Source organism: Mus caroli, unplaced genomic scaffold (assembly GCF_978045245.1).
Source record: "Mus caroli unplaced genomic scaffold, Mus_caroli_1 scaffold_1, whole genome shotgun sequence".
In the NCBI taxonomy this organism is placed as follows: Eukaryota; Metazoa; Chordata; class Mammalia; order Rodentia; family Muridae; genus Mus; species Mus caroli.
The window spans coordinates 89388917-89412801 of NW_028227256.1; the positions used below are offsets into that span (position 1 = coordinate 89388917).

Consider the following 23885-nt stretch of genomic DNA (forward strand, 5'->3'; position numbering starts at 1 on the left):
GTGTACTGTAAGGGCTCCATGGTGGACACTTTGAGGCCGATTGTAGGCCCAAAGCAACCCTCTGTCAGCAAGTGGCAGTTGATATTGTCCTGAATGGTACTGCTGCAGTGCCACCAAGGGCTGACAGGTCAGCTCACCAGCCCAGGATAGATGGCAGGGGAGGGAGTTTCAGCCAGAACACTATGGAGACTGGGAATGTGTCCAGCTAGTGGGAACCTTAGGCCAGGGTTGAGTGGCCTCTGTTTGGGACCCAGTGCCTGCACAGAGCACGCTTTTCTTCACCCCAGAATGGTACCCAGGGCCCTTGCAGAGTGCTGACACAGGCCCTGCAGAACATTCATGGGGCACTCCACTCTGCTGTCAGCCAGGTGGCCTCTGAGACCGGCCTGGGCTAAGAAGAGGCTGGAGTTCTTCTTCCTCCCCCGAGCAGAGGCACCTGCCAGGCTTGAAAGCCTCTGTCAGGTCCCCAACCTAAGTCGGGCAGCCTCTCCCTCCATGTGAGGTCTGAGCTGGCTCTCAGGGAGCCCTGCTAGGACTCTCCTTGCACTCCTGAGGTGCTGGACTATGTCACACAGTACTCCTAGTCTGAGGCTCAGCCCTCTGATAACCCTGATAACCTGTGGTACCCCATCCCTGAATCTTAATCAGAGGCCCTGGGAGGTCAGAGACACTGGAGCCCAGCTGTGCCCTACAATGTGCCCCCTCTCCCCATCTCTGCCTTCACAAAGGGCTCCTAACCTGAGCTGAGCCCCATCTTGGGCAGTGCATCCTGGACCACGTTTCCCCCTCACGACACCCTTTGCCATCCCACAGGCGAGCACCTGCGGATCTGCCCCCAGGGCTACACTTGCTGTACCAGTGAGATGGAGGAGAACCTGGCCAACCACAGCCGGATGGAGCTGGAGACCGCACTCCATGACAGCAGCCGCGCCCTGCAGGCCACACTGGCCACCCAGCTGCATGGCATTGATGGTAAGTGGGCACTTGTGAGTGTGGGGGAGGAGCCAGAGGCTAAGATTTGGATGGCTAACTCCATAGGAGGGTCTCCTTCTTCCTACCAGGCTTGAATAGAACAATGAACCCAAATTATTGTCAGGGCCCTAGGGAGAATGGGCCTGCTCCTCAGAGGGGAACAGCTGGGCTTGGGGTGCTTCTGTGTCCCAAGCAGAGTTCCCCTGCAGACCTATAGAAGGCTGACCTGTATCACCTGCATCTTCTGGGGTCCCCGTGGTAGGCCCACTATCCCAGCTACCATATCTCAGTCAGGAAGCTCAGACTGAAGGCTGAAAGTGCAGGGCCTGTCCTGAGGTAACCACCTCTTGGCCAGGACAAGAAAGACTCCTGTGCACTTCAAAAGACCAGGTTAGCTACTTTTACAATCATGTGGCCACTGTATATGGGCAGCAGCTCCATCAGTGATAGAATGTTTCACAAGGACTCTGTGGGGCCCTAGGCCCATTCCCCTAGAAAGTCCCCTCCTTAAACAGAGAGGTTCACTGACTCCGGAAGGGATGCAGGCAGGGCCCAGGCAAAGATGTAGCCCCTGCAGTGGGGTGGAACTGGGAAAATATGAACTGTAAAGCCAAAGAGGGGAAGCACGCACAGCTTGTCTAGCCACAGCTGGGCCATAGCTTCAAGGGTTGGGAAATCCCAGCAGATCAGAGAGCCCTAACCATTTGCAGACTCTGACACTTGTTGCTAAGCCTTCCTTTGTAACACGGTGTGGGAGGGAGGAGCTGAGCAGCCTCAGACCTTGATCTCACTTCCAGTGAGGATGCCACAATCAGGGCTCCATCCCAGAGATGTGAAGTACGGTGACATTTCCCCGAACCTCAAAATCTGCAGCACATATTCACATGTTTCCGCCCTCACCGAAAAGTATCCATCTGGGGTACTGGTTTGCAGCAGGGCGGGTTTGCTGGAGAACAGGGGGAGGAGGAGGGCTGCTTGGAGCAACCAAGAGCATTGGGGCAGAAGACAGAGCAGTTGGCAGCTAGGCAAGGCTCACTCTGGTTTCTTTCCCACCACTCCCACTACAGTCCCTCCCAGAATCAGTGAATCTCAGCATCTGTTGGTTCCTAAGGTCCAACTCAGAAATGGCCTCTGGAGCTAGAGACCTAAGTACACAGGTGCCTATGACCCTTGAGAGGCCACTCCTGACTTCTGCACCTCTGATGAGGAGAGCCTGAGGAAGCCTCTGCAATATGGTGTCCAGCTTTTATTGACTGCATAAGCAGGCTCTGAGAAGAGGGGGATATTCTGTCAAGCCCATGAGTAGATTGGCAGAGAAGCAGAGCCCCCCCCCCCTCAGCGGGTCATTGCCTCTCCTCTGTGCACAGACCACTTCCAGCGCCTGCTGAATGACTCGGAGCGCACACTGCAAGAGGCTTTCCCTGGGGCCTTTGGGGACCTGTATACGCAGAACACTCGTGCCTTCCGGGACCTATATGCTGAGCTGCGCCTCTACTACCGTGGGGCCAACCTGCACCTTGAGGAGACGCTGGCCGAGTTCTGGGCACGGCTGCTGGAGCGCCTCTTCAAGCAGCTGCACCCCCAGCTGCTGCCTGAAGACTACCTGGACTGCCTGGGCAAGCAGGCGGAGGCACTGCGGCCGTTTGGAGATGCCCCGCGAGAACTGCGCCTGCGGGCCACCCGTGCCTTTGTGGCTGCACGTTCCTTTGTGCAGGGCCTGGGTGTGGCCAGTGATGTAGTCCGGAAGGTGGCCCAGGTACAAACACTGCCTGGGGCTCTGAGTAGACCCCTGGGAGTTCCTCATGCTGTGCCCTGGGTGCTTGGTATCCCCAACACTCAGCCCTGTTCTCTGAGCCTCCTGGCTCTTAGGCTCATAGCTGCAGCCTGTTATCGGTTGCTTACAGTGGGTCCTCAGATGTGAGTCCACTTAAAGCCTGTCTGTCTGCTGCCCAGTCCTGGGTCCTTATCCAAATGCGGCTATGGGCAGGGTGAAGAGGGCCATTGGTCTGCTGGGCTCAGGAAACAGGAAACAAGAAAATGATACAGTTGGCCCTTGAGCAAACAGGCCTCACAGGCAAGCACCGTAGCTCAGTGAATGGGACAGCACAATGCAGATCCACCTGGGGAAGGGTATGAGAGAGTATCAGCTTTAAACTGCACTGCCTCCATCTCTAGCTAGGTGCGGTAAGTCACCTCCCAACCCATGGACCTCGGTTATCTGCAGCAAAGCCCTGTGGCAGCAGTAGTCCTGGGACTGTGACGTGTACCTGAGATAGCCTAGCCTAGGCAAAGTCCCACAATGGGTTAGAGCAGAGCCTAGATGTTCTGGCTTGCATCCCAAGCCCTTCACATTGGGGTTCCCTCAGGGCTAGCTGGTGACCAGGTGCACAAGGACTGCAGCGGGGGCTCAGGCTGCCTTTGTTCTCCAGGTACCTCTGGCCCCAGAATGTTCTCGGGCCATCATGAAGTTGGTCTACTGTGCTCATTGCCGGGGAGTCCCTGGTGCCCGGCCCTGCCCCGACTATTGCCGAAATGTGCTCAAAGGCTGCCTTGCCAACCAGGCTGACCTGGATGCCGAGTGGAGGAACCTCCTGGGTGAGCCCCACCCCCCAGGCCATCTGGCCTGTCCTTGGGAGCACCATGCAGACAGAGGTCCTGGGAGGCAGTAGTCCCTGGTGTGGGCCACATGAAGGTTTGAAGGCCTGATATGAGTGGGGCTTTGGGGATCAAGGGAAAGATTTTGTTGTCCCAAGGCATATGGTAGAATAGCTGCTTCAGCATGCATATACAACAACACAGAGGTGATATGTGACAAACCCATACATGTATGAACATAAACATACACAATCTGGCATTGTATATGTTTAAGTATGATACACACAATGGGCCAGTCGGTGGTGTGCACAGAGACTCCCTGCCCATCACAGGTGTACTTACATGCGCATGTGCTAGCATAAGGGGAGTTGACATACACATATGCCAACACATAGGAATCACGGTGTACCTCTGTTGATACGGGGCAAATTAGCATGCATACATGTCGGCACTGGTATGTAGCTGGCATGAGTTGGTTAGTATGCTGATCTGACAGGTACGTTCGCACTATGAGCCAGTGTGTATGTGCTATTATATCTGTGTGGTATGCAAGCATGCACATGCACACACAGTTTATGTGTTCAGGGTCTGGTGTGATTATGTGCATACATGGTGGGCCAGCAGCTATTCATGCATGTTCAGCACCTGCATGAGCTAACATGGACATATATGGAAATGAACTAGGCAAGATTGCCAGATGTCCTGTGTGTTCGTGGAAACCTATGCTCTGCCTGTGGGTATCCACTAGTGATGAATGCTCAGAGTGTAAGCTGGTTCAGTCGGAATGTGAGCTCACGTGACCTTGTCATTAATGTGCACATGTAATGTAATGTGCACACATGTTAACACCTCTGCCAGACTCCATGGTGCTCATCACTGACAAGTTCTGGGGCCCGTCGGGTGCAGAGAGTGTCATTGGCGGTGTGCACGTGTGGCTGGCGGAGGCCATCAACGCCCTCCAGGACAACAAGGACACACTCACAGCTAAGGTGTGGGGGGGCTGGGGGCGGGGGGTGAGGGTGGGAGGAGGCGTGCCACTGTGAGCACTGGAGGGTCTGTCCCTGGTATGGGCCTGAGAAACCCTGCGGTCCCTCCAGAACCCCTTTGGTGTCTCCCTAGGTCATCCAGGCCTGTGGAAACCCCAAGGTTAATCCCCACGGCTCAGGTCCCGAGGAGAAGCGTCGCCGTGGCAAATTGGCACTGCAGGAGAAGCCCTCCACAGGTACTCTGGAAAAACTGGTAAGTGTACCCATCTCAGTGGCCATGACATATCCACATGGGAGGGACGGGACATAGGCAGTCTGTCCCCCAGGCTTCTCACTGCTCTGACTGCCATCCAACAGGTCTCTGAGGCCAAGGCCCAGCTCCGAGACATTCAGGACTTCTGGATCAGCCTCCCAGGGACACTGTGCAGTGAGAAGATGGCCATGAGTCCTGCCAGTGACGACCGCTGCTGGAATGGAATCTCCAAGGGCCGGTAGGTGCCCGCCATTGGCCACATCCTCACAGATGCCCAGAGCAAGGGAAAGTGGCCTGGAGGATCCCACACATTCACCAGCTCCCAGAAGTCACCACATACCCCACACCCCACCATGGAGCCCACATGGGTTACCAATGCATTAGAGGTTCGCTGGCTCTCAGGGTGTCATGGGGTGCAATGTGCCTTGGTTAGACTCCTTTGCAAAAGCTAATGGAATGAATCGTGGCTCCGGCTGGCTGCCCTGTTCCAGGTACCTACCAGAGGTGATGGGTGACGGCCTGGCCAACCAGATCAACAACCCTGAGGTGGAAGTGGACATCACCAAGCCCGACATGACCATCCGCCAGCAGATTATGCAGCTCAAGATCATGACCAACCGTTTACGTGGCGCCTATGGCGGCAACGATGTGGACTTCCAGGATGCCAGTGAGGCCCGCCCAGGGCTGGGGTGGGTTGGGGAGGGATCGCCCCTGCTCAGAAGTGGAAGGGTACAAGGCCTCTCCAGACTCCTCTGCCAGGGGCCTTCTAAGGGCCCTGTGTCCTTGTAGCACAGTTGAGGCCCAGCCAGGATGTCCATCTGGCTATCATGTAACAGGTGGGAACAGCAGGAGGCAGACCTAGGAACTGTGTCTTCGGGTGGGCACAACGGGCCTCAGACTCCCAGTGTCACCTGAGCACTCAGGAACCCAGGTAGGAAGAGCCTGCTGGAGCCTCCTGTCTTCCCCAGGTGATGACGGCAGTGGCTCCGGCAGCGGTGGCGGATGCCCAGATGACACCTGTGGCCGGAGGGTCAGCAAGAAGAGCTCCAGCTCCCGGACCCCCTTGACCCATGCCCTCCCCGGCCTGTCAGAACAGGAGGGACAGAAGACCTCAGCTGCCACCTGCCCAGAGCCCCACAGCTTCTTCCTGTTTTTCCTCGTCACCTTGGTCCTTGTGGCAGCCAGGCCCAGGTGGCGGTAACTGCCCCCTAGCCCCAAGGACTGTCTTGGCCAAAACATGCAACAGACCATATTTAATTCCCTTGGCCTTTTGAGGTCCAGGGCAGGATAAGGAGACAGTAGCTCTGAGTGCTGGGGCAGGGTGCATGGGGGGGTCCTGGCCTCCTGGGTCTGGCCACGCCTGTCACCCTAGCTTTTAATTTTGTATCAGGTCAGCTGCGAGCCAGTGTCCCCAAAAGCCATGTATTTCAGGGACCTCAGGGGCACCTCTGGCTGCACACTCCTCCCCTACCCTCCTGCACCACCCCCAGAAGCTCATGAGGCCAACCAGAAGGGAGGCTGTTAGCTACAACCCATCGGAGACCTCAAGTGAGCCTGTGCCTTCCTCTCCTGCCTCTTCCCGCTGGGGACTCCCTACCAGACCCCATGGGCCACAGATGTCAGAAATTGAGGCCCATCCTGCAGCTCCCCGGGAAGCCTGCAGGGGATGCCAGTATGTTGCTGCCCAGGCTCTGGCAGGGCCTTCAAGTTTATGCATGATACCTTCTACTCAGAAGAAGCTCTGCAGCCAGGATCCCCACACACAGCAGACCAGGACCCTGTGCCACTGTGGAGCTCAGTGAATCTGGTTCTCAAAAAAAGACCCACTGTGGGGTTCCTCTAGTATGACATAGGTGAGGTGGGAGGTGGCAGCTGGCACAGCCATACTACGCTCAACTCTGCCACACTGTTTGAGGGTATGTTCCGTCCCCTCAGATGGGCTCACAAAGACTGGCCTTGGCGGTCCACGTGAGGAGCCTCACTTCAGGGGAACAGCCAGCTACATCTAGCCCCTACCCCACTTAGAAAGGTCACCTGGCCATGGGGATGCTGGGTGGCTGGTGAAACTTTAGCTCAGGGTCAATGAGACCTGGCACTGCAGGTCAAGAGGATGCCTGGGCCCCTTCCTGACCCAGGCAGCTCTGCAGGAGCTGGGGCAGCATTGACAGTCAAGGGCTTTTACAGACATGCACATTCAGACCCTCAGTGTCCTTGTCCACTGAGCGCTACATCTCAATCTTCCTTGACAGCACTGGAGAGGCGCAGGGCACCACTTGGAGTCTGGTTTCCTCCTATGGCCTCGAGACCTGGGGGCACCTGGCTTACCAAGGCTGTCAAGGCTCCATCTTCCCTTCCAGGGCCTAGAGGATGCTGAGTTGCTATATCCAGGAAGACAGTGGTCCTGACATGCAGAAGGCCTGGAAAAAAGGCTGCTTACCGCTTTTTTTTTTTTTAAATTTTTTTTTTAACTTTCTTTTAGTCACTGGGTTAGAGAGGCTATTGCCAGCACAGCACCAAGGCCTGCCCAGTAGTCAGGTCCCCTGGTCCAGGATGGGTATTCTCCATAATTGGCCTGTGGGTTTGTTGGGCCCATGCCCTGAGCACACTCAACCCAGCCACAGCCCTGCTAGTGCCACTCAAGCAGGGGCACTGGGAGCTAGACCTGGGCTCTGAGATGAGTGCCTAGGTGTCAGGACAGCAGCACCCATGCTATACAGGGCAGCCAGGACAGTGGCCAGGGTACTGGGTCCTTTCTCAATGAGGCTCTCTGTCACTCGGTGTCAGTGGATAATGTGTGTTCTTTGAGTCCTTGTATGAATTAAAGGCTGGGGACCTACAGTGGACATGACCTCATGTAAACGGGTAAGACTTGGTGTGTGTGCATGTGAGCCTGACACGCCCAGCCCATGGCAGAGCACAGACTGGAGCTTGTTAGGAGGAGGGTGAAGAGGGGTTGCGCCTGTAGGAAAGTCCTGGGGTTTCCATGTGGTGGCAACCATTGAACATCTATCTCCAAGTGTACCTGGGAAGATACCTGTCTGTGCCAACTGGACATCCCAAAGTTTATGGGAGGAGGGAGCCAGGATACCAGAGCCAGCCAGCCTACGTGGGTTCCACCGGCCTTCCACCTCTTTAACCCACCTCCATCTACATGCCGTGCATGGTCTTAGCCATAGAAAAGTTCTCATTCCTGCCAGGGTGCCTCAGAGGTACCCAAGAGAGCAGTGTAGGGAAAAGGGATATCCTGACACACCAGTCTATCCCAAGTTCTCCTACATCTGCAGAAATGTTCTAAGTAACGTAAGATACTCAGGGCTAGTTCACCCTCACCTCAAGGAGCTGACCTGTCCCTATGTACATAGTGCCTACCTCCATTGCTACGAAGCTCACTCAGTAGCCCAGACTCAAAGAATCCCTGCTCAGCCATGTGTCATGTGTGCTTTACCAGAGTTGGGGCCCACAGTGTTGCCATTCAGTGGGGCCTATTCAAGCATGAGCTCCACCCCTCATGCTACCGGGCCACAGCTCCCAGAAGAGAGGCTTCTCCAAAGGCCACAGCTCTGGCTGGGTATTGGATTCCACCCAAGGATACTTTAGTGCCCAGGCCCAGGGTAGCAGCTGGGTCCTCACACTCTGCCTTCTTTTAAATCCTGGGAAGCCCTGGTGCTGGGTAGCCCAGAATTTTCCATGGGAGAGGGTAGGGGTACAGTCTTGTCTCCTTGAGTGGCCAGGATAGATAACTATGGAGTGAGGTAATGGCTCAATAGAGCCTCCATGTAGAATGAGGTGGGCATGCTGGTGCTCACTGGTAACTGCAGGTGAAGCGCCATGTCAGGCCGTCAAGCAGGTTCTCCGCCTCATGAACCCCTTCTTCTGCTGCTCTGGGTTGTTTTTGAGCTGGGCACTCTTGGACACCTGGTTCTTAGACTCCACATTCCTTCTGAGCTGGACACTCTTGGATACGTGGTTATTCTGCTCCGGGTACTTCTCAGGCTGGACTTTCATGAACACCTGGGACATTTGGAACTGGAGAGCCCTCCCTGCCAGGAAAAGGAGAATACATAAGACAGGTGTCCAGCATAGTCAGCAGCCAGGTGCAGGACAGGGCTATCTCAATGAATGCCAGGCAAATGCCATGTCAGCCCTTTTCTCCTCCAAGTCCTGTCATGATGCTCCCCAAGAGGAGTCCCTTCTCTGTCATCACCAGCTCTCAGCCTTAGGCAAACTCAGGAAGGCACAGGCATCCTCAACAGCCTAGCGACAGCAGCCAGTGCCCCTGTGAGCATCCCACAGCTGCAGGCAATCTTGCAGACCAGTGTGGTGCTTTTAGACTGCACACATGTGCTCACCCAAACTCATCCATTCACATGCCTGTACTCTTCAAGTCATCAAAGAAGGATGGTTAGAGACCAGCAAGGTGACACTGGGTGGGTTGGTAGGGTACTAGGAATCCTAGCAGCAAAGCTGTAGAGATTAAGATGCTTTAGTGAGACACCATGGCTGCCTGGTGAGGAATGGGGGCAGTCTTTGCCCATCAGAATCTCCCTCTGTGCAGTAACACCTCCCAGATGAGGACAGTTACACATAACTCAGATGAATACACAAATGAATTGTCCCAGAGAGTAATACTTTGGTGACTAAAGACATCCCTTTTATATATCCCAAAAGGATGAGTGGGAGTACTCACTTCCAGGACAGACCTACTTCTGAGCTCAATCTAAAAGAGCACTGAAGTGAACCAGCCAAAAGTGTGTGAACCCACAGAACGCAAAGCATCAGGCTGTGCAGTCACCCCAGCTACTCTGTGATGAGATGTTACAGGAACACGGTCGACTGCTAACATGAATCTCTTTCTGCACAAACATAAAAATGGGGATTTGTGACTGTTTCACAGTCAACTGTACCTATAGATTTCAGATGGACTAAACCCAGGGGTAGAGGTCACTAAGAGCCTGCAGTAAATGGGCCAATTCGTGTGCCAGGTGCAGACCTACACTGAGGCCCAAGTGACTGAACACCATGGGGCAACAGGGTTCTGATTCTTGGGAGAGACCAGGAAAGCTCATGCTGCATCCCAGGGCCACCCACAAAAGGTCAGTGGCTAGTGACAGTGTGTAATGAGCAAGTGTAAAAGGCTGGGGTCACCCACAGAGAAGTCGGGAGATCCCCTTGAGAAAGAGAAGTCAAAAGCCTCTAGAGAGGTAAGCTGAGATTTTTAAATCACCACATGGCAAAACAGTTTGCCACCAGATCCAGTACCCTGGGAACCAGATCATAGGCAAACCCAAATCGTTTATAGGTGTTATCAGAGAGAAATGAGGGGGAGGGCGATTAGAAACTATGTGGTTATGACAACCCTTTGTGAATAACCAAACCCAGTCTTGGACAAACCCCAGAGGACGAGGAGGTGACTTGGATGGCTCATTTAAGGGCACAATAGCCAAAACTATCTAAACCTTGGCATGAGTAGGTTATCTGGAGCTGTAAAGCTGAAAGGATTCCAAGCAACATCAACCTGATGATGAAGGCCTGAAACATAGCCAGACTAAAAGTGAGAGATGAGGAATTGTAAGAGCAATGGAAGATCCATCACACACAAGGGAGTGTGTATGTGTGTGTGAGAGACAGAGAATAGGTAAGAGGTGTGTGTGTGTAAGAGAGAGAAGGCAAGAAGGGTGTATGTGTGTGTATTGGGAGGTCATGAAAGGAGTTGGAAGGTAGAGAGGGTGGGGTAGGAGTGATGTCAATTCAGCACTCAAGTATGAACCCCAAAATAATTACATAAAAATTTAAACTATACTCAGCACTTGGGAGGCAAAGGCAGGAGGACCAGGAGTTCCTAAGCCAGTATAGGACACACGCAGGGCCCGTGAGGCTGGGCCAGAGGAATCCAACTCTACACTGTATATGGAATTCATCTCAGCATTGTATGATGGGCTGGGTGAGAGTATCACCGATAGGCCCATATGTGTGAATGATGGTCCCCAGCTGAAGGAGCTGTTCAGGGAGGGTTAGGAGGCATGGTCTTGTTGGCAGAGGTGTGTCACTGGTGGGCTTTGAGGTTTAGCTCTTTACTCTGCCTCATGTTTGTGGATCAGATGTAAGCTCTTAGCTACTGCTCCAGCCCCCTGCCTGCCTGCCTGCCTGCCTGCCTGCCTGCCTGCCTGCCTGCGTGTCACCGTGCTCCCTGCCATGATGGTCATAGACTCATGCTGTGAAACTGGGCCCCATAAAGGCCTCTTCTACAAGCTGCCTTGATCATGGAAGGTAACTGAGAGTAACTAAGGCACTTTTAAGCACACACATGGGCTGACAGAGAGCAGATTTTAAGATAGACCCCATGCAGACTAAAAGACAACAGACGTGTCTGACCACCAAACACATTTCCAGTTCAAATCACAAGGTCACCATATGGCCATCATCTATGGACATATAGCAGTTGTAAGTAAGTGTGCACCTAACATTCATGCATGAAATATAAAACAGCCGGGTCTGTGGGGAATGTAAGCAGCAACTTCAGCATCCCAAATCCTGTGAGGTGTGAATAATCTAGACAGAAGAACAAAGAAACAATGAGCTCAAAAAAATAGTGAAGATCAGGTGCACTAGGTAACCCGGTCCACAGCACAGCGCATGTGCATGTGTCTTGGGCATGTGAACAGCTCCAGGGCAGGTCACATAATTCAAACTTTATCAATATATTTTCTAACCACATAGTATGAAACTAGAAATCAATAATATGAGGAATTGCAAGATTCACAAGTCTATAGGATGGGAAAGGCAGGGAAGAAGAATGAAGGGGAGGAGCTAAGAGCAACATTTCATCTGTGATTACATAAAAATTAAAAGATTTAAAAATAAATATAACCACATAAGTGGAAGACTGGAAATTAAAACACATTGGCAATTAAAAGTCTTAAGTACACCAGGCAGTGGTGGCACACACACGCCTTTAGCTCCAGTGCTTGGGAGGCAGAGGCAGATGAAGTACAAGGCCAGCCTGGTCTATAGAGCAAGTTCCAGGACAGCCAGGGATACACAGAGAAACCCTGTCTAAAACAAAGCAAAACAAAACAAAACAAAAACAAACAAACAAAAAACGTCTAAGTAAATAAAAGAATATATCATGATCTGGATTTGGGAAATGGAATACTGTTAAAATGCTGATACTATTCAAAACAATGTACAGATTCGATGTAATCTCTCTCAAAGTTCCTATAGTAGCTTTCATACAACCATCCTAAAATTCACACGGGAGCACAAGAGACCCCTGAGAGCTAAAGCAGTGAGAAAGAATACAGAATACGAAGGTGTGGAGTTGTTCTGTTTTCTATTTGAGCCTGTTACAAATCTAAAGTAATTGAAACAGTAACAGTACCAAGGTAAGGACAGACAAGGGACATGGCTAAGAATACAAGAGCGCCCAGAAATAAGCTCAATTGTATACATCCAGCTAGTCAACAAGGCCAGGAGAACACAGTGGGGAAACGATGCCCTCCACTAAGCAGTGTGGTCTGCAGACGCCTCCTGGCTTCATAGTCAGGGGAGACCAGGATCTGGGAGAAACAGAAGGAACTGCATGGCCTTCCCAGGCTTCAACGGAACGAACTAGGGGAAGTCACCGACCTGGCTCCAGCTACACTGTCTGTAGTACAGATCATGGCTACCTACTCCTCCCCCTCCAGAGAACACACGAGTTCCCAGGCTTCCACAGGGAACCCTGGTGCCCATGTTCTAGGCTTCCATCTCCAACACAATCCAAGTTCTCTGCTGCCATCTGAGACCCTCTCCGGTCCACCCACAGCTCCTTTGCCTCTAGTCCCAAGCCAAGATGGTCATCTGGCCTAGACGCTGGCAGCAGCCCACTCTCCCAGAAGGCCAGGTGTGGAAGGGGGCTGAGAAGAGGTGGCTCTCCTTACTGCTCTCCAGCCAGACCCCAGCCCCAGCTCCCAGACCTTGCCCTCCCTTGCTACCCCTATTGACTTCTTAGTCTATGAGGCGTCGCCATCCCTCTGTGTCTATAGCCTGTCGGGCCTTGCCTCCCTCAGAGCCCCTCAGACACAACTTGTCCCTATCCTGCTTGCTGTCCTAAGCCATCACATACATACCTTCACATACATTCCTGGCTCTTCTCCCAAGGAACCCTCTCTCTCTTCCCTTCCCCCACTGACCTGGAGTCTATGGATTCTCAGAAGGTGGCAAGACAAATCACTCGCCACAGCTCACATCTCACCACCCTGCCTCACTGCTTCAGGCTCATTCCCTGTGAGCCCTGGAGGTCTCAGGTGAAAAGCGGGACACTTTGACTCAGACGGAGAGGGCTAGAGCAGCCAAGTCTAGCCCAAAAGAGAACCCAAACTTCCAGGTGAGCTCTGAGAAGGGGTTCTGGGAAGGACAGACACTAGGCGGCACAGGTGCTGGCACCTGAAGTGTGGCCTAAGGACCTACCTGGGAGAGGGAAAGGGTCTCCAGAGGAGCTCCTCCTCTCTTCCAATCCCCTCAGGAGAGTCCCCGGGTGCCTCAGCCTCAATAAGTCAGTCAGTCTCTGCCCACTTTGTCTTCTTTATCTTGCCAGCCCAGCTGACCCCCCCCCCACCGCCAGTGTTCTGGGCACAGGAGCACATGGGCTGGAGCAGAGCCAGGAGCGCCTGGACACACGCTATGTCCTTTACACACTCAAGTTCCCGGGCAGAGACTGGAAGACACCAGGACATCATCTCGGGAGCAACCTGAAGACAGATCTGCCTGTCAGGCAGCACTGAGAAGGCTGAGATTCAGCTCTGCTCTGCTCATGGACATCTTCCCCACTTTTCCTGACCTTGGGGTGCCTGATGGAGGCACGGGCACTCTTTAAGCAAGCTGGACCCTAAACTGCATCCTGAGCCTCTGCTACTCCAACTCAATGGGGGGGAGGGGCAGGAAATGCAGGTCCATCCAAGCTGGTGTGACTACCCAAAGGCTGCCTGCCTGAGTGGGCTACCTTGGAAACGTGCCAACCCTAGAACAAGAGAAGGAAACACATCTCCCAACAGGGATGGAATTTAGATCCAAGGTGGAGGCTTAGCAGGTGAGTAGCTAGGGCATGTGGCAGCTAGAGACTACCAGAGACAGAGCAGAGCAGCTGTTAGGGTTTGGGGCAGCTCCTTCCCCTGCTGTCCCCACTCCTACCTTGGGGCAGCACGGAAGGTTCAGCCAATGGCCTCAATACTATGCAGGAAGCCCCTAAGATAGGAGAAGTGCTGGTGGCAGGAGTCACGGGGTGGATTCTGAGATGCTTGGACTTGCTCCTAGAGAGAGCTGGGCTGATGTTTCAGTAGACAACAGGTATCTGGTGGAGAAGGCCACACCCTTCATCTGACCATTTGCAGACCTCTTCTACTTTGTATGCCACCTGCCCCAGAATACTCACTATATCTACAGATTGCCCAGCATCACTGGGGCCAGCAGCCCTACTGTGGGTAAGGAGGGAGGAGGCACGGCTCTGAGCACCAGCTTTGGGTGTCACCTCCCTTCTCTGCAGTCAGGAGCAGCAGTGGCATTAGACATGGCCACTTTAGAATTGCCTCACTTTTCTCCTGCTCCTTAGCATGATAGATAGTACAGGCCTCCAACTGCTCTAGAGTACAAGCCTACCTGATTCCATGGAGAAAGCTGACTGTTCCACAGGGGTTACCAAGGCCCTGAGAAGACAGCGAGAAGATGATGCTCCTGGAAAGAAAAAAGGTACAATTTCCAGCCCAATTGCAGCCCTAGCATCTGACCTCTTCTTCTGAGCTAAAGGAGGTTTTTTAGACTATATGCCCCAAGGCCACAAAACCCTTCCTTGCTCTAATGAGCAACGTCATCTATGTATATGGCTCCCCATCTCAATTCTACCACCAAACAGTAAATGTACTTGGCTGTGCTGGAATGTGGGTCCTCACGATACAGGAACCAGGACATCTGGTCCTGCGACCCAGAGGGTGAGGGCTCACAACACAGTTGATCTAGAAGCGACCATGCAGCTCTGAGGTTGTGGCTACCAGGAAAAGCACAGACAGGGACCCAGTGAAAGCCACTCAGTGGAGGGCGGCATTACAGGAAGCCACAAGGGTCCAGAGTGTCTGGGTGGGGGCTGAAGGCAGGACAAGCTGCAATGTCAAGGAGACCACTAGGCTTCAGAACAGCAAGGCCAGAAGGGGACATTGTTCAAGGACTGGACAGAGAAGCCAGGAACATCTTGGCAGGATGGTGAGAAGGGGAGGGATGGGGCCACATTCAGTTTTGCTTTTGAAGGCAGAGATAATTAGACTTCCGTGGGTGAGATGGGATGTGACAGCCAGAGTAGAGCCTTCTATAAATCCCATGTGAAGAGAGGGATGGAAGCCTCACCTGAAACCTCCCCACTGATCCTCACTGAAACCAATCAACTGCAAAGCCAATGACCACACGCACAATCTGTCTGGAAGGGATTCAGGGAGATACGAGTTGGTCTGTCTATCAGACAGGAAATGTGTCACAACTCAGCAGGTTGAGGCCACATAGCTAAGGAGAAGTCTGCGGCAGTGCACAGCGAAGAGACATGAATGCCAGTCTTCCACCTTAGGGAAGACCCATGGGTCCATCAAACAGTGACATACTGAAATATCTGTAGACACCTGGGCAAAATCAGCCCTGTTTGCAGCCCCATCTGGAGACCGCTCCCTCAACCTGTCAGGGACGGATGGCTCTGGCAGCATGATAGAGGTACAGCTCGGGCTGCAAGAAGCTGCTTCCTGGGTGAGACAGAGAAGGGAGTCACTGCCACAGAGGTCCCTACATCAGAGGGTGTGAGAGAGTGAAAGAACATAAGCATCACACCAACATGGACGCATGTCACACAACGTCACTCTTGAGAGCACACCTCAGAACATGGGGAAGGCTTCCTGCAAACCCAATGGAATGGATGAAAACCCAAAGAGAGTGTGGATGTGTGTGTGTGACCCTTTGTAGACTGAAGGACAACATGGCCTGAGTAACATTCTGGCACTCGGGCCCCTCCATGTGTAGTGACATTGGTCACACACTAATTTAGAAACGATGGGACCAGAAAATAAACTTTAGGTCACATTAATTGCCATACTGTTCGAGGCAGAAATCCGTAGAGGGGTGTGTGCGCATGTCTGCAAGGCATCCTAGAGTGCTGTGTGCATGCACAGATTAAAATCTAGATATAGCCCCCAAAATGTTCAGAATAAACATTTAGATTTAATGTGATAGGATGCCACTATTATCTCCTTTTAAATCCTTAGGGAGTGGCTGGAAACATTGCTCAGTGGTTAAAAGCACCGGCTGCTCTTCCAGGGGACTCTGGTTCAATTCCAAGCAGTCATAGAGCAGCTTACAACTGTCTGCAACTCCAGTTTCAGGATACCGGGTGCCCTCTTCTGGCCTCCATAGGCATCAGCCATGCATGTGATGTATATATAGGCATGTAGGCAAAACATTCATACAAAATATAAAATATACATATAAAGTAAAACACGGTAAGGTTTTCATTTGGAGGCAATGTTGCAGAACAGATACAATCAGAAGGTATTCATTCATGGCCTTGTTTGGAGCAAGGGATGCCCACACTCTTTGGTGTGTATATGTGTACACATCTGGCTAATCCCTGCACGTCTGGAGAGGTGCGGGCCCCTTTGGAAGGACACACAGAGTGACAATGGCCCTTCCTGGTATCGTGGAAACGATAACTTGCATTTGTCTGCTTTTGTGGTCCGCGTGGAAGTGTAATAGGCAGAATGGAAGTATATCATACACACCCAGCTGCTAATATGGGCAGCAGCACCCCAGCTCCTAAGCCCCAACTAGCATTGGCCCTCTAGAACAAGGAACTTTGCAATCCATGGTGACAACTGACTGGTACTAAGGGACAAAGCTCCAGTCACTGCCTCTCTGGAGCCCTTCTTGGAAAGCCACCTATGGCTGAGTTCCATCAAGGAACAGCTTCTTCCTCTGTCCGTGGGCTTCCTCATCTATGTACAAAAGCCTTGCTCACCACCTCTGTGAGCCTTGAAGTCAAAAGCCAGGCAGCAGTATTGCTGTTGGAAGAATGGCTGCCCAGCTAGTCTCCCCCAGTCCTCGCAGGCTCTATAGTCCCTTTTCCACCTTGCCCCCTCAGTCCTGTGTCTAGCCACTCTGCTCTCTGCCCCATATCTGCCCCAGACACCCTTAGGCCTGGCTGCAATCCTCACTACGTGCCTTCCCCTTTTCTCATGAGAAAATGGATCTGATTCTCCAGGGCAGACTTGCCAACCTTGGCCACCCCACCTTGCTCCATCCCTGTCCCTTTATCCCTATCAGTCCCTGTGATTCCACCTCCACTGTGGCGCCAGAACATGCCCAGCACATGGTAGACACCCAGTTGATGAACTGCAAGAGCACCCTGGAGTCTATAGAGTCTTGACAGCAGAGAATGGCTCTTCCTTGCAATTGGGGAATGCCTACAACTGGGAAAGCCAGTGCTAGCATGAGCCAGGAGCTGCCAGTGCCCTGCTGTCAGCTCTCTGGCAAAGACCCTAGGCCTGCCTGTCTACCAGCCCTCTACAGAGCCCAGCCCAGCCCAGCCCAGGCCCTATGAGAGACCATCGATATAGACTTAGCTAGCATGGCCAAGGACTCTGGGACTTGGCCCAGGCAATGGCAGAGCGGGGCACAGACTTAAGAACACACTATAGGTCACTTTATTGCCAGGTCAGGAGGATGAGACTGCTGTGAAATACAGTTGTCGTCGTGCAGACACTTCTTGTGTCAGGCTACCACAGGGTGCAACCCCTGGGCTCCTCTCCAAGCTCAGCACAAAGCATTGTTCCCTCATGGAGATCCTGCCACCCTCCAAGCCGAACCTTCCAAGTGGGGCACTGGGTGGATAAGAGGAGGCATGGGGAGGAGAAAGGAGGTCCAACTGTTGGGTCTGAAGAAGACACTCAAGAGGTAGATGAGCCTGGACTGTCCCTAGGAGGCCAGGCCCAGGAGCACTAACCACTAAGCCTTGCTACCTAGACCAAAATGCCACCCTCTCTGTGCATCCCCAATGCTACCGGGGGTAAAGAGAGTCCCACCCTACTTGGCTAGAGGGTTGCTTGCAGGCAAGAGGAAGTGACTGCTATGGTCACCCTTCAAAGACAGCTCCCCAGCCCTGTCCCAAGATCTGCACGCATGCACGCATGCACTCATGCATGCACACACACACACACACACAACCACCCAGCCAGTCCCAGCTGTAAATTCTGGGAAAATCATCATGAAGCTGAGGGGCTTTCAAGGGAGATGGTGATTCTCAGCCCCAACCCCATCCCCAGCACTGCGTCCTTGTTCTAGGAAGCAGTAGGGCCCCTCACCAGCCCATCCCAACGTGGCCCCCAACCTACTCATGGCCATGATGTCGTTGCAGTCCTTCTTGTGGAACTCAATCCAGGCCTTGGTCTTGCAGTACTTGCTACAGGTCAGGATTCCATAGCAGCGGGGGCAGGGTGAGAGGCGGACCCCGATGGAGCGGCCACACTGGTAGCAAAACTTGTAAAAGGGAATTCTATAAACAGAATCCCGAGGTCAGGTCTGCACCCACCGTTGAGCTCCTGAGGCACTCATGCCCACCCATTCCACCAGGCAGGGCAGCCACCACATATCAACTTGATGTCTCTACCTAGGAGGGTCTCCACATTGGTTGGTTATTCTGAACAGTTGATGCACACTGAGCCTTTGGGCCCACCACAGGTTCCATAGAGGCTCAAACAACAATCCAGCATGGCAACTGGGGGCAGATTACAAACCCAAGGAAACAGGCTGCAGGGATGGGTCTGCTATCTGAGCTCAGAGCTCGGGTTTGGGGTGACACTCAAGACACCAACCTCCTCCATCACCCTCTCTATCCCTGCCCTGAACTTCAGAATGCATGGGTCCTTCCAAGGGCACGTGGATGATTACAGAGACTCCCCTGCAAGAGGATGACAGGAGCTTCCTAGAAAACCAGTGGGTGAGCTAGGTTGTGCTCTGCCCTGGGAGGTGGCCACCACCCTCCTGAAGATGTGGAGCTCAGCTGTGCCCCACCCAGTTGACAGCCAGCTCAACTGAGTGTGTCCTGAGACTTCCAACTGTGAGTCTTATTCTGGTGGGATCCTGTGCCTGTGAGCTGAGATGCCTGGCCAAGGCTAGGCTATTCAGGACAGAGAGAGAGAAAGTGGTCCTGCAGGGACAGTAGGGCCAGAGACCACAGCACTCACGACTGCTTCTCCACGGATTGGGTCCTAAGTGAGCTGGAACCTTTCTTCTTCAGCCTGTGGCAGGGAGCCAGCTCTGCTGCAGAGAGAGAGGAATAAGCACCCGGTCATCAGGGGAGTGTGGCAGCTCAGCGAGGGGCCCTCAGCCATGGCCATCATGTTCCTGCATAGGGTTTGCCCACCTGCAGCCCTACCTCCTACCTTCACTACCCGCTTCCATTCAGGGTTTGACTTGCCATAGCACTAAAGGCTACCAGGCAGCCTCGCCCAGCTCACAGGCTCTCTGAAGGAGTTGCCCTGATGGCCTCCTGCTTTTCTCTGAAGTCCTGATTGTGTTTCCTTGCCCTTCCTCGGAAGCCAGCTGCTACCTGCTTAGAAACCAAAGTGTGCATGGTCTATAATGGTGGTTGACCTCATCAACTTGGTGGGATTTCAACATTGCCTAGGAGACAAACCTCTGAGCTTGTCGCTGAGGGCATTTCTAGACAGGCTGAACTCACATGGCTCTACCAACCCTGAACATATGTGGCATTATCCCATGGGATTAGGGGCCCAGAGTAAATGATGAGATAGGAGCTGAGCCCCCTCCCCCTCCCCCTCCCCCTCCCTCTGCTATGGACTGGGGATACAAGGTGAAGGGCACTTCATGTTCCAGTCTCCATGACTTCCCCTTTTGAACTGTGAACCAAAATGAACGTTCTTTCAAGTTTGCATGTGTTAGGTGTTTTTGCCGTCGTAACAAGAAAAGTAACTACACCAGAAAACGGGTGTGGAGAGGTGAGGCTGCTGCTGTGACAGATCTGATCATGTGGAGGAACTGGCATGTGGGAGGAATGTTAAAGAGTGGGGAGCTACCGGACAGCCAAGCCCTACGCTGCTGTGAACAGACCTCACTGGGCAATGCTGGTGGGAGCTTGGGAAACTAGAGCAAGCGACCTGAGGAAGCATGGACAGTGGGGCCTCCACTCAGGGCGTTTCCGGAGGATCGGGACCTTGGGGCTTGGACTAGGGCCCTTCAGGTTATGTTCTAGCAAGGAATCTGGCTTCATTCTGCCCATGTCTTCAGAAACTAGGGCTGGCTCAGTTCTCAATGTAGCGACTTCTTTGGCTCAGGCTGTGGCATGGTCTCTGCTCACGGTTATTCAGATCAAGGATGAGAGAGGGCAGAGAGCTGAGGGTGGAGAGCAGAACTGGCACCAGAGAGACTAAGTGTGCTGTAGCAGAGCTGGAGGGCGAGGCTATCCAACGCTTCTGGGAGCCCACATCATTCCAGAAAGTCCATAGATGATTATCCACGGAGCTGTAGGATTTGGTGTTTGTTCTGTTGACCTTTGGTCTCACTTTAGTCTGATCTTGCTGTCTGTCTTAGTTACTTCTCTACTGCTGTGGTAAGGCACCATAACCAAGGCAACCCTACTGAACAATGTATCTGGGGCTCACAGTTTCAGAGAGTTAGAGTTCATGGCCATCACGACAACAAATATAGCATCAGGCAGGCAGGCATGGCTGGTGGAGCAGTAGCTGAGAGCTTATATCTTGAACCCTAAGCCTGAGACACAGAGAGCTAACTGGGAATGGTACAGACTTTTGAAAGCCTCAAAGTCTGCCCCAGTGCCACACCTCCTCTGATAAGGCCACCGCTCCCCCCCCCAATCCTCCCCAAATGGTTTCATCAGCTGGGGACCAAGCATTCAAACATGGGAGCCTATGGGGGCCATATCACTCAAATCTCCATGCTGTCTTCTGTCTGCCCTTTAGAATGGGACTGCTAACCCCATGCATTATGAGATGAGAACGAGGCTCTAGGGACAACGAGTAGGATGCTATGGTTTAGAAGTGATTCATGGACCAGCGACATGGCCTAACAGGTAAAGCACTCTCCACCAAGCCTGACGACCTGTGCTCAGTCTCTGGTACCCACATGATAAAAGCAGAGAACAGATTCTGGGTTCTTGCAAATTGTCTTGACCCCCACATATGTGGCAAAGCCCACATTCACCCTATAATACACACACACACACACACACACACACACACACCTAAATGTAATTTCAAAAGTAATAAAACTAAACTAAAAGGTGATGTGTCTAGGGGTCAGGTTGACACATGATTGTCACGAGACTGACACAAGCAGACTCATGATTGTTAATCTTGATAGGCAAGCAGCAGGATATAGAATCACCAAAGAGACAGAGAGACTTAGCTGACACAGGAAGACCAGTCCTTGCTTTGATGTGGGCAGCACCATGCCCTGGGCTGAGGTCCGTGGATGAATAAAGAGGAGGAAGCAACATTAATCTCTGCATCCTGATGGCCGACGAGATGTGACCAGCGGCCCCCACTCCGGCCGCCACGCCTTCCTGCCAAGATGCACCGCAATCCCCCTTTTTAAACTGTTGATCAAATTAATCCCTTCTTCCCTTAGGTTGCTTTTGTCAGGCTTTGGGTCACAGCAATGAGGAACGTAACTGCTCTACTTTCCCCTGCTGCTGGTACTGTGCCCTTAGAGGTACAGCCTGAGGTCAGTCACCACAGGATGGGGGTGGCCTGCGCAGGGCTCTCCCCTGGCCATGCCTGGCTGGTTAGTTCTTTGAATTGCTGGCTGGTTGCCAACAGTGCACCGTCCTGACAGAATTTGCTCAAAGACTGGCATGGTCCTCGAGTCAGGGCTCGCTGCACAGACAGCCCCATGTCAGTGATGCAGGTTCACTCACTCTTTCCAGCCACTTCCCCATGCTCTCTAGGAGCTAGCCACAGTTGTCTAGCTTTGTCCCTCCAGCAGGGTCCCACTCTTCTCACAATGGTCCTCAGAACCCCTGCTGGCTCAGAGGCATCATCTGGCCACACTCCGCTTACAAGGATTTTATGTCCCTGAGAGAGATTTAGGGCTCTCTTCTTCTGAGTAGTTATGAGCTGTGGTCCTAGAGTTGGTGATGGAGACAATGGCACACTTCTCTACCTTAGGAGCTGAGTACCCAGGCCTGAGTAGGAGGTCTTCTCAGTTTGCCTCTCCTGGCGTGGAATCCTGCCCTACCAGCAGGTGGTCAGAGTCCCGGGATGCTCATCAGCACTGAAACTGGGGCTGTGCTTCTATCCTCAATGGAGGCTAATGCCACAGAAGAGTCTGTCTTCTGGCCACGCGGAAATGCACTCAGCCGAGAGCTTGGATTTTGAAGGAGGTAGCCAGAGATGGCATGAGGATTGCTGACCTCCGTGCTTTCTGGGAAGAAGGGCCTCTTATTGGGGCTTTGTTGGCTGGGCCAGCCTGGAAATGGATGTCCTGCCTTCCTGATTCAGCAACAGCAGGAGGAGAGGCAAGCCCAGGTTTAACTTTCGGTGCTATGGCCTGATTGTGTGGAGCTTAACAGATTTTGTTGATTAATCACTCCTGTAGGCCTTGCATGATCTTTGGATCACTTGCAGAAACCTTAAAGAGTGTGGTGTTGCGTCTTTGTTTTGTTTTGAGGGAAGTTTTGATTGTCTTGGGTCTGCAGATGATACCAGGTCACCATGTCAAAGGCAGATGCTAGATCTATTATTCTATGAGAGCTAAATCTATCATGTAAGAGGAGGAGAAGGAAGAGGAATATGAAGAGAAGGAAGAGAAGGAGGAGAAGAAAGAAGAAGAGGAAGAGGAGGTGGAGAAGGAAGAGGAGGAGGAGGAGGAGAAGGAAGAGGAGGAGGAGGAAGAGGAGGAACTGTGTCCTTGTAGCACAGCTGTCTTCCTTAGTCAGGAGTAATTTCTCCTTGGCTCAGTGGTCCAGAGCACTGGCTTCTCTTCCAGAGAGCCCTAGCTCAGTTATCAGCACCCACATGGCAATTCTAGGTCCAAGGGACCCGACACCCTCCTCTGGCCTCTCTGAGCACCAGGTGCACAAGTGGTGTACATGCAATAAGGGCAAACAAAACAATCACACACATCAAACGCTTTAAAGAGAGTTTGTTAAAAGAAGAGTCGTGTCTGATGAGAAGTCGGGTGTTGGTACTCACTTGAAAGCACGAAGCCATTTATTTTCTGGATGTTCTGATTTTCTCCTGGCCTTTGGGTTTCTGACAGTTCGTTGTAAACAGTTTCCGGATTCCTTTGCACTTAGACTTCTTGGGATTTATCCTCTAGCTTGGATGATTAGCACTTTCAGTGCTGGCTTGGTCACTCCACTGGTTTCAGACGCATGCTTGGGCCTTAAAATGACCTGTCAGAGCGAGTTAATCACTTCATGGCTATTTGAAGGGAAAGTCCCCCAGGCCAGGGCTGAGGCTTGTTTTGAACTCAGGGCTGCTCCTGTGCCCTCGATTCTCCAAGTTCTCTCCAGTAGGAAACCATCCTGTAGTTCAGCGGGAGGCACCAGTGGATCAGCACCCACGTGGATCTCAATACTCGGCCTGACCTGGTCCATGTGCTATTGAAAATAAGTCTGTTTCATTGCTGAAGCGTATGCTGTGCAGCACAGTGCCAAGGCCCTGGAAACAGAGTGAGGAATGGCAAACCTCTCCAGGGGTGAAGTTCCTACTCCAGGACCCTCTCGGTGATGAAAAGGAGAGTTTGCATGGCCAGCTCTTCTCAGATGGGCCCCCTGCCTATGAGCTGTGGGGGGACCAGAGGCCCAGCATTCTCTGTGATATCCTATCCCAAGGCTTAACCTGGGTCCCACAGTGGGATCCAAATATGAAGAGAGGCATCGCCTTCCAGCCACTGCAGCCACAACTCGGCCTCCACACTCTCCATCCACTTCCAGATGGGAGAACTGCTCGTGTCAGGGAAATTTAGTTTGTGTGGGCAGAGACAAAGGTACAGAATAGCTCGTGGCTCTGTGTGTGTGTGTGTGTGTGTGTGTGTTT

General features: G+C 52.7%; 2 protein-coding genes and 1 long non-coding RNA gene across 11 annotated transcripts in view; 2 read left to right on the forward strand and 1 right to left on the reverse strand.

The window, feature by feature from the left end:
* The window catches only part of Gpc1 (glypican 1), a 28527-nt gene extending 20880 nt beyond the window's left edge, over nucleotides 1-7647 (forward strand). For all 3 annotated transcript variants that reach the window (XM_021159869.3, XM_085839556.1, XM_085839558.1), the window contains 8 exons: nucleotides 814-972; nucleotides 2340-2728; nucleotides 3402-3567; nucleotides 4426-4556; nucleotides 4687-4806; nucleotides 4911-5044; nucleotides 5298-5473; nucleotides 5775-7647. In XM_021159869.3, the coding sequence (XP_021015528.1) occupies nucleotides 814-972; nucleotides 2340-2728; nucleotides 3402-3567; nucleotides 4426-4556; nucleotides 4687-4806; nucleotides 4911-5044; nucleotides 5298-5473; nucleotides 5775-6007 (1508 nt within the window). In that variant the 3' untranslated portion in view covers nucleotides 6008-7647. The remainder of the gene's footprint in view (nucleotides 1-813; nucleotides 973-2339; nucleotides 2729-3401; nucleotides 3568-4425; nucleotides 4557-4686; nucleotides 4807-4910; nucleotides 5045-5297; nucleotides 5474-5774) is intronic.
* Ankmy1 (ankyrin repeat and MYND domain containing 1) overlaps nucleotides 7374-23885 on the reverse strand; it is a 42333-nt gene continuing 25821 nt past the window's right edge. The window contains exons 16-19 of one of the 7 annotated variants that reach the window (XM_085839548.1): nucleotides 19050-19122; nucleotides 18198-18358; nucleotides 14440-14514; nucleotides 7374-8846 (exon numbers count right to left, since the gene is read on the reverse strand). In XM_085839548.1, coding sequence (XP_085695674.1) covers nucleotides 8638-8846; nucleotides 14440-14514; nucleotides 18198-18358; nucleotides 19050-19122 — 518 coding nt within the window. In that variant the 3' untranslated portion in view covers nucleotides 7374-8637. Of the gene's footprint in view, nucleotides 8847-14235; nucleotides 14515-17487; nucleotides 17688-18197; nucleotides 18359-19049; nucleotides 19126-23036; nucleotides 23508-23885 lie in introns of those variants that run through there. The other 6 variants (XM_021159825.3, XM_085839549.1, XM_085839552.1 and 3 more) reach the window with 6 other exon arrangements.
* LOC110292551 (uncharacterized) lies at nucleotides 12228-14449 on the forward strand. Its single transcript, XR_002377725.3, has 3 exons — nucleotides 12228-13171; nucleotides 13382-13873; nucleotides 14393-14449. It is a non-coding gene; the product is annotated as an uncharacterized LOC110292551 (long non-coding RNA).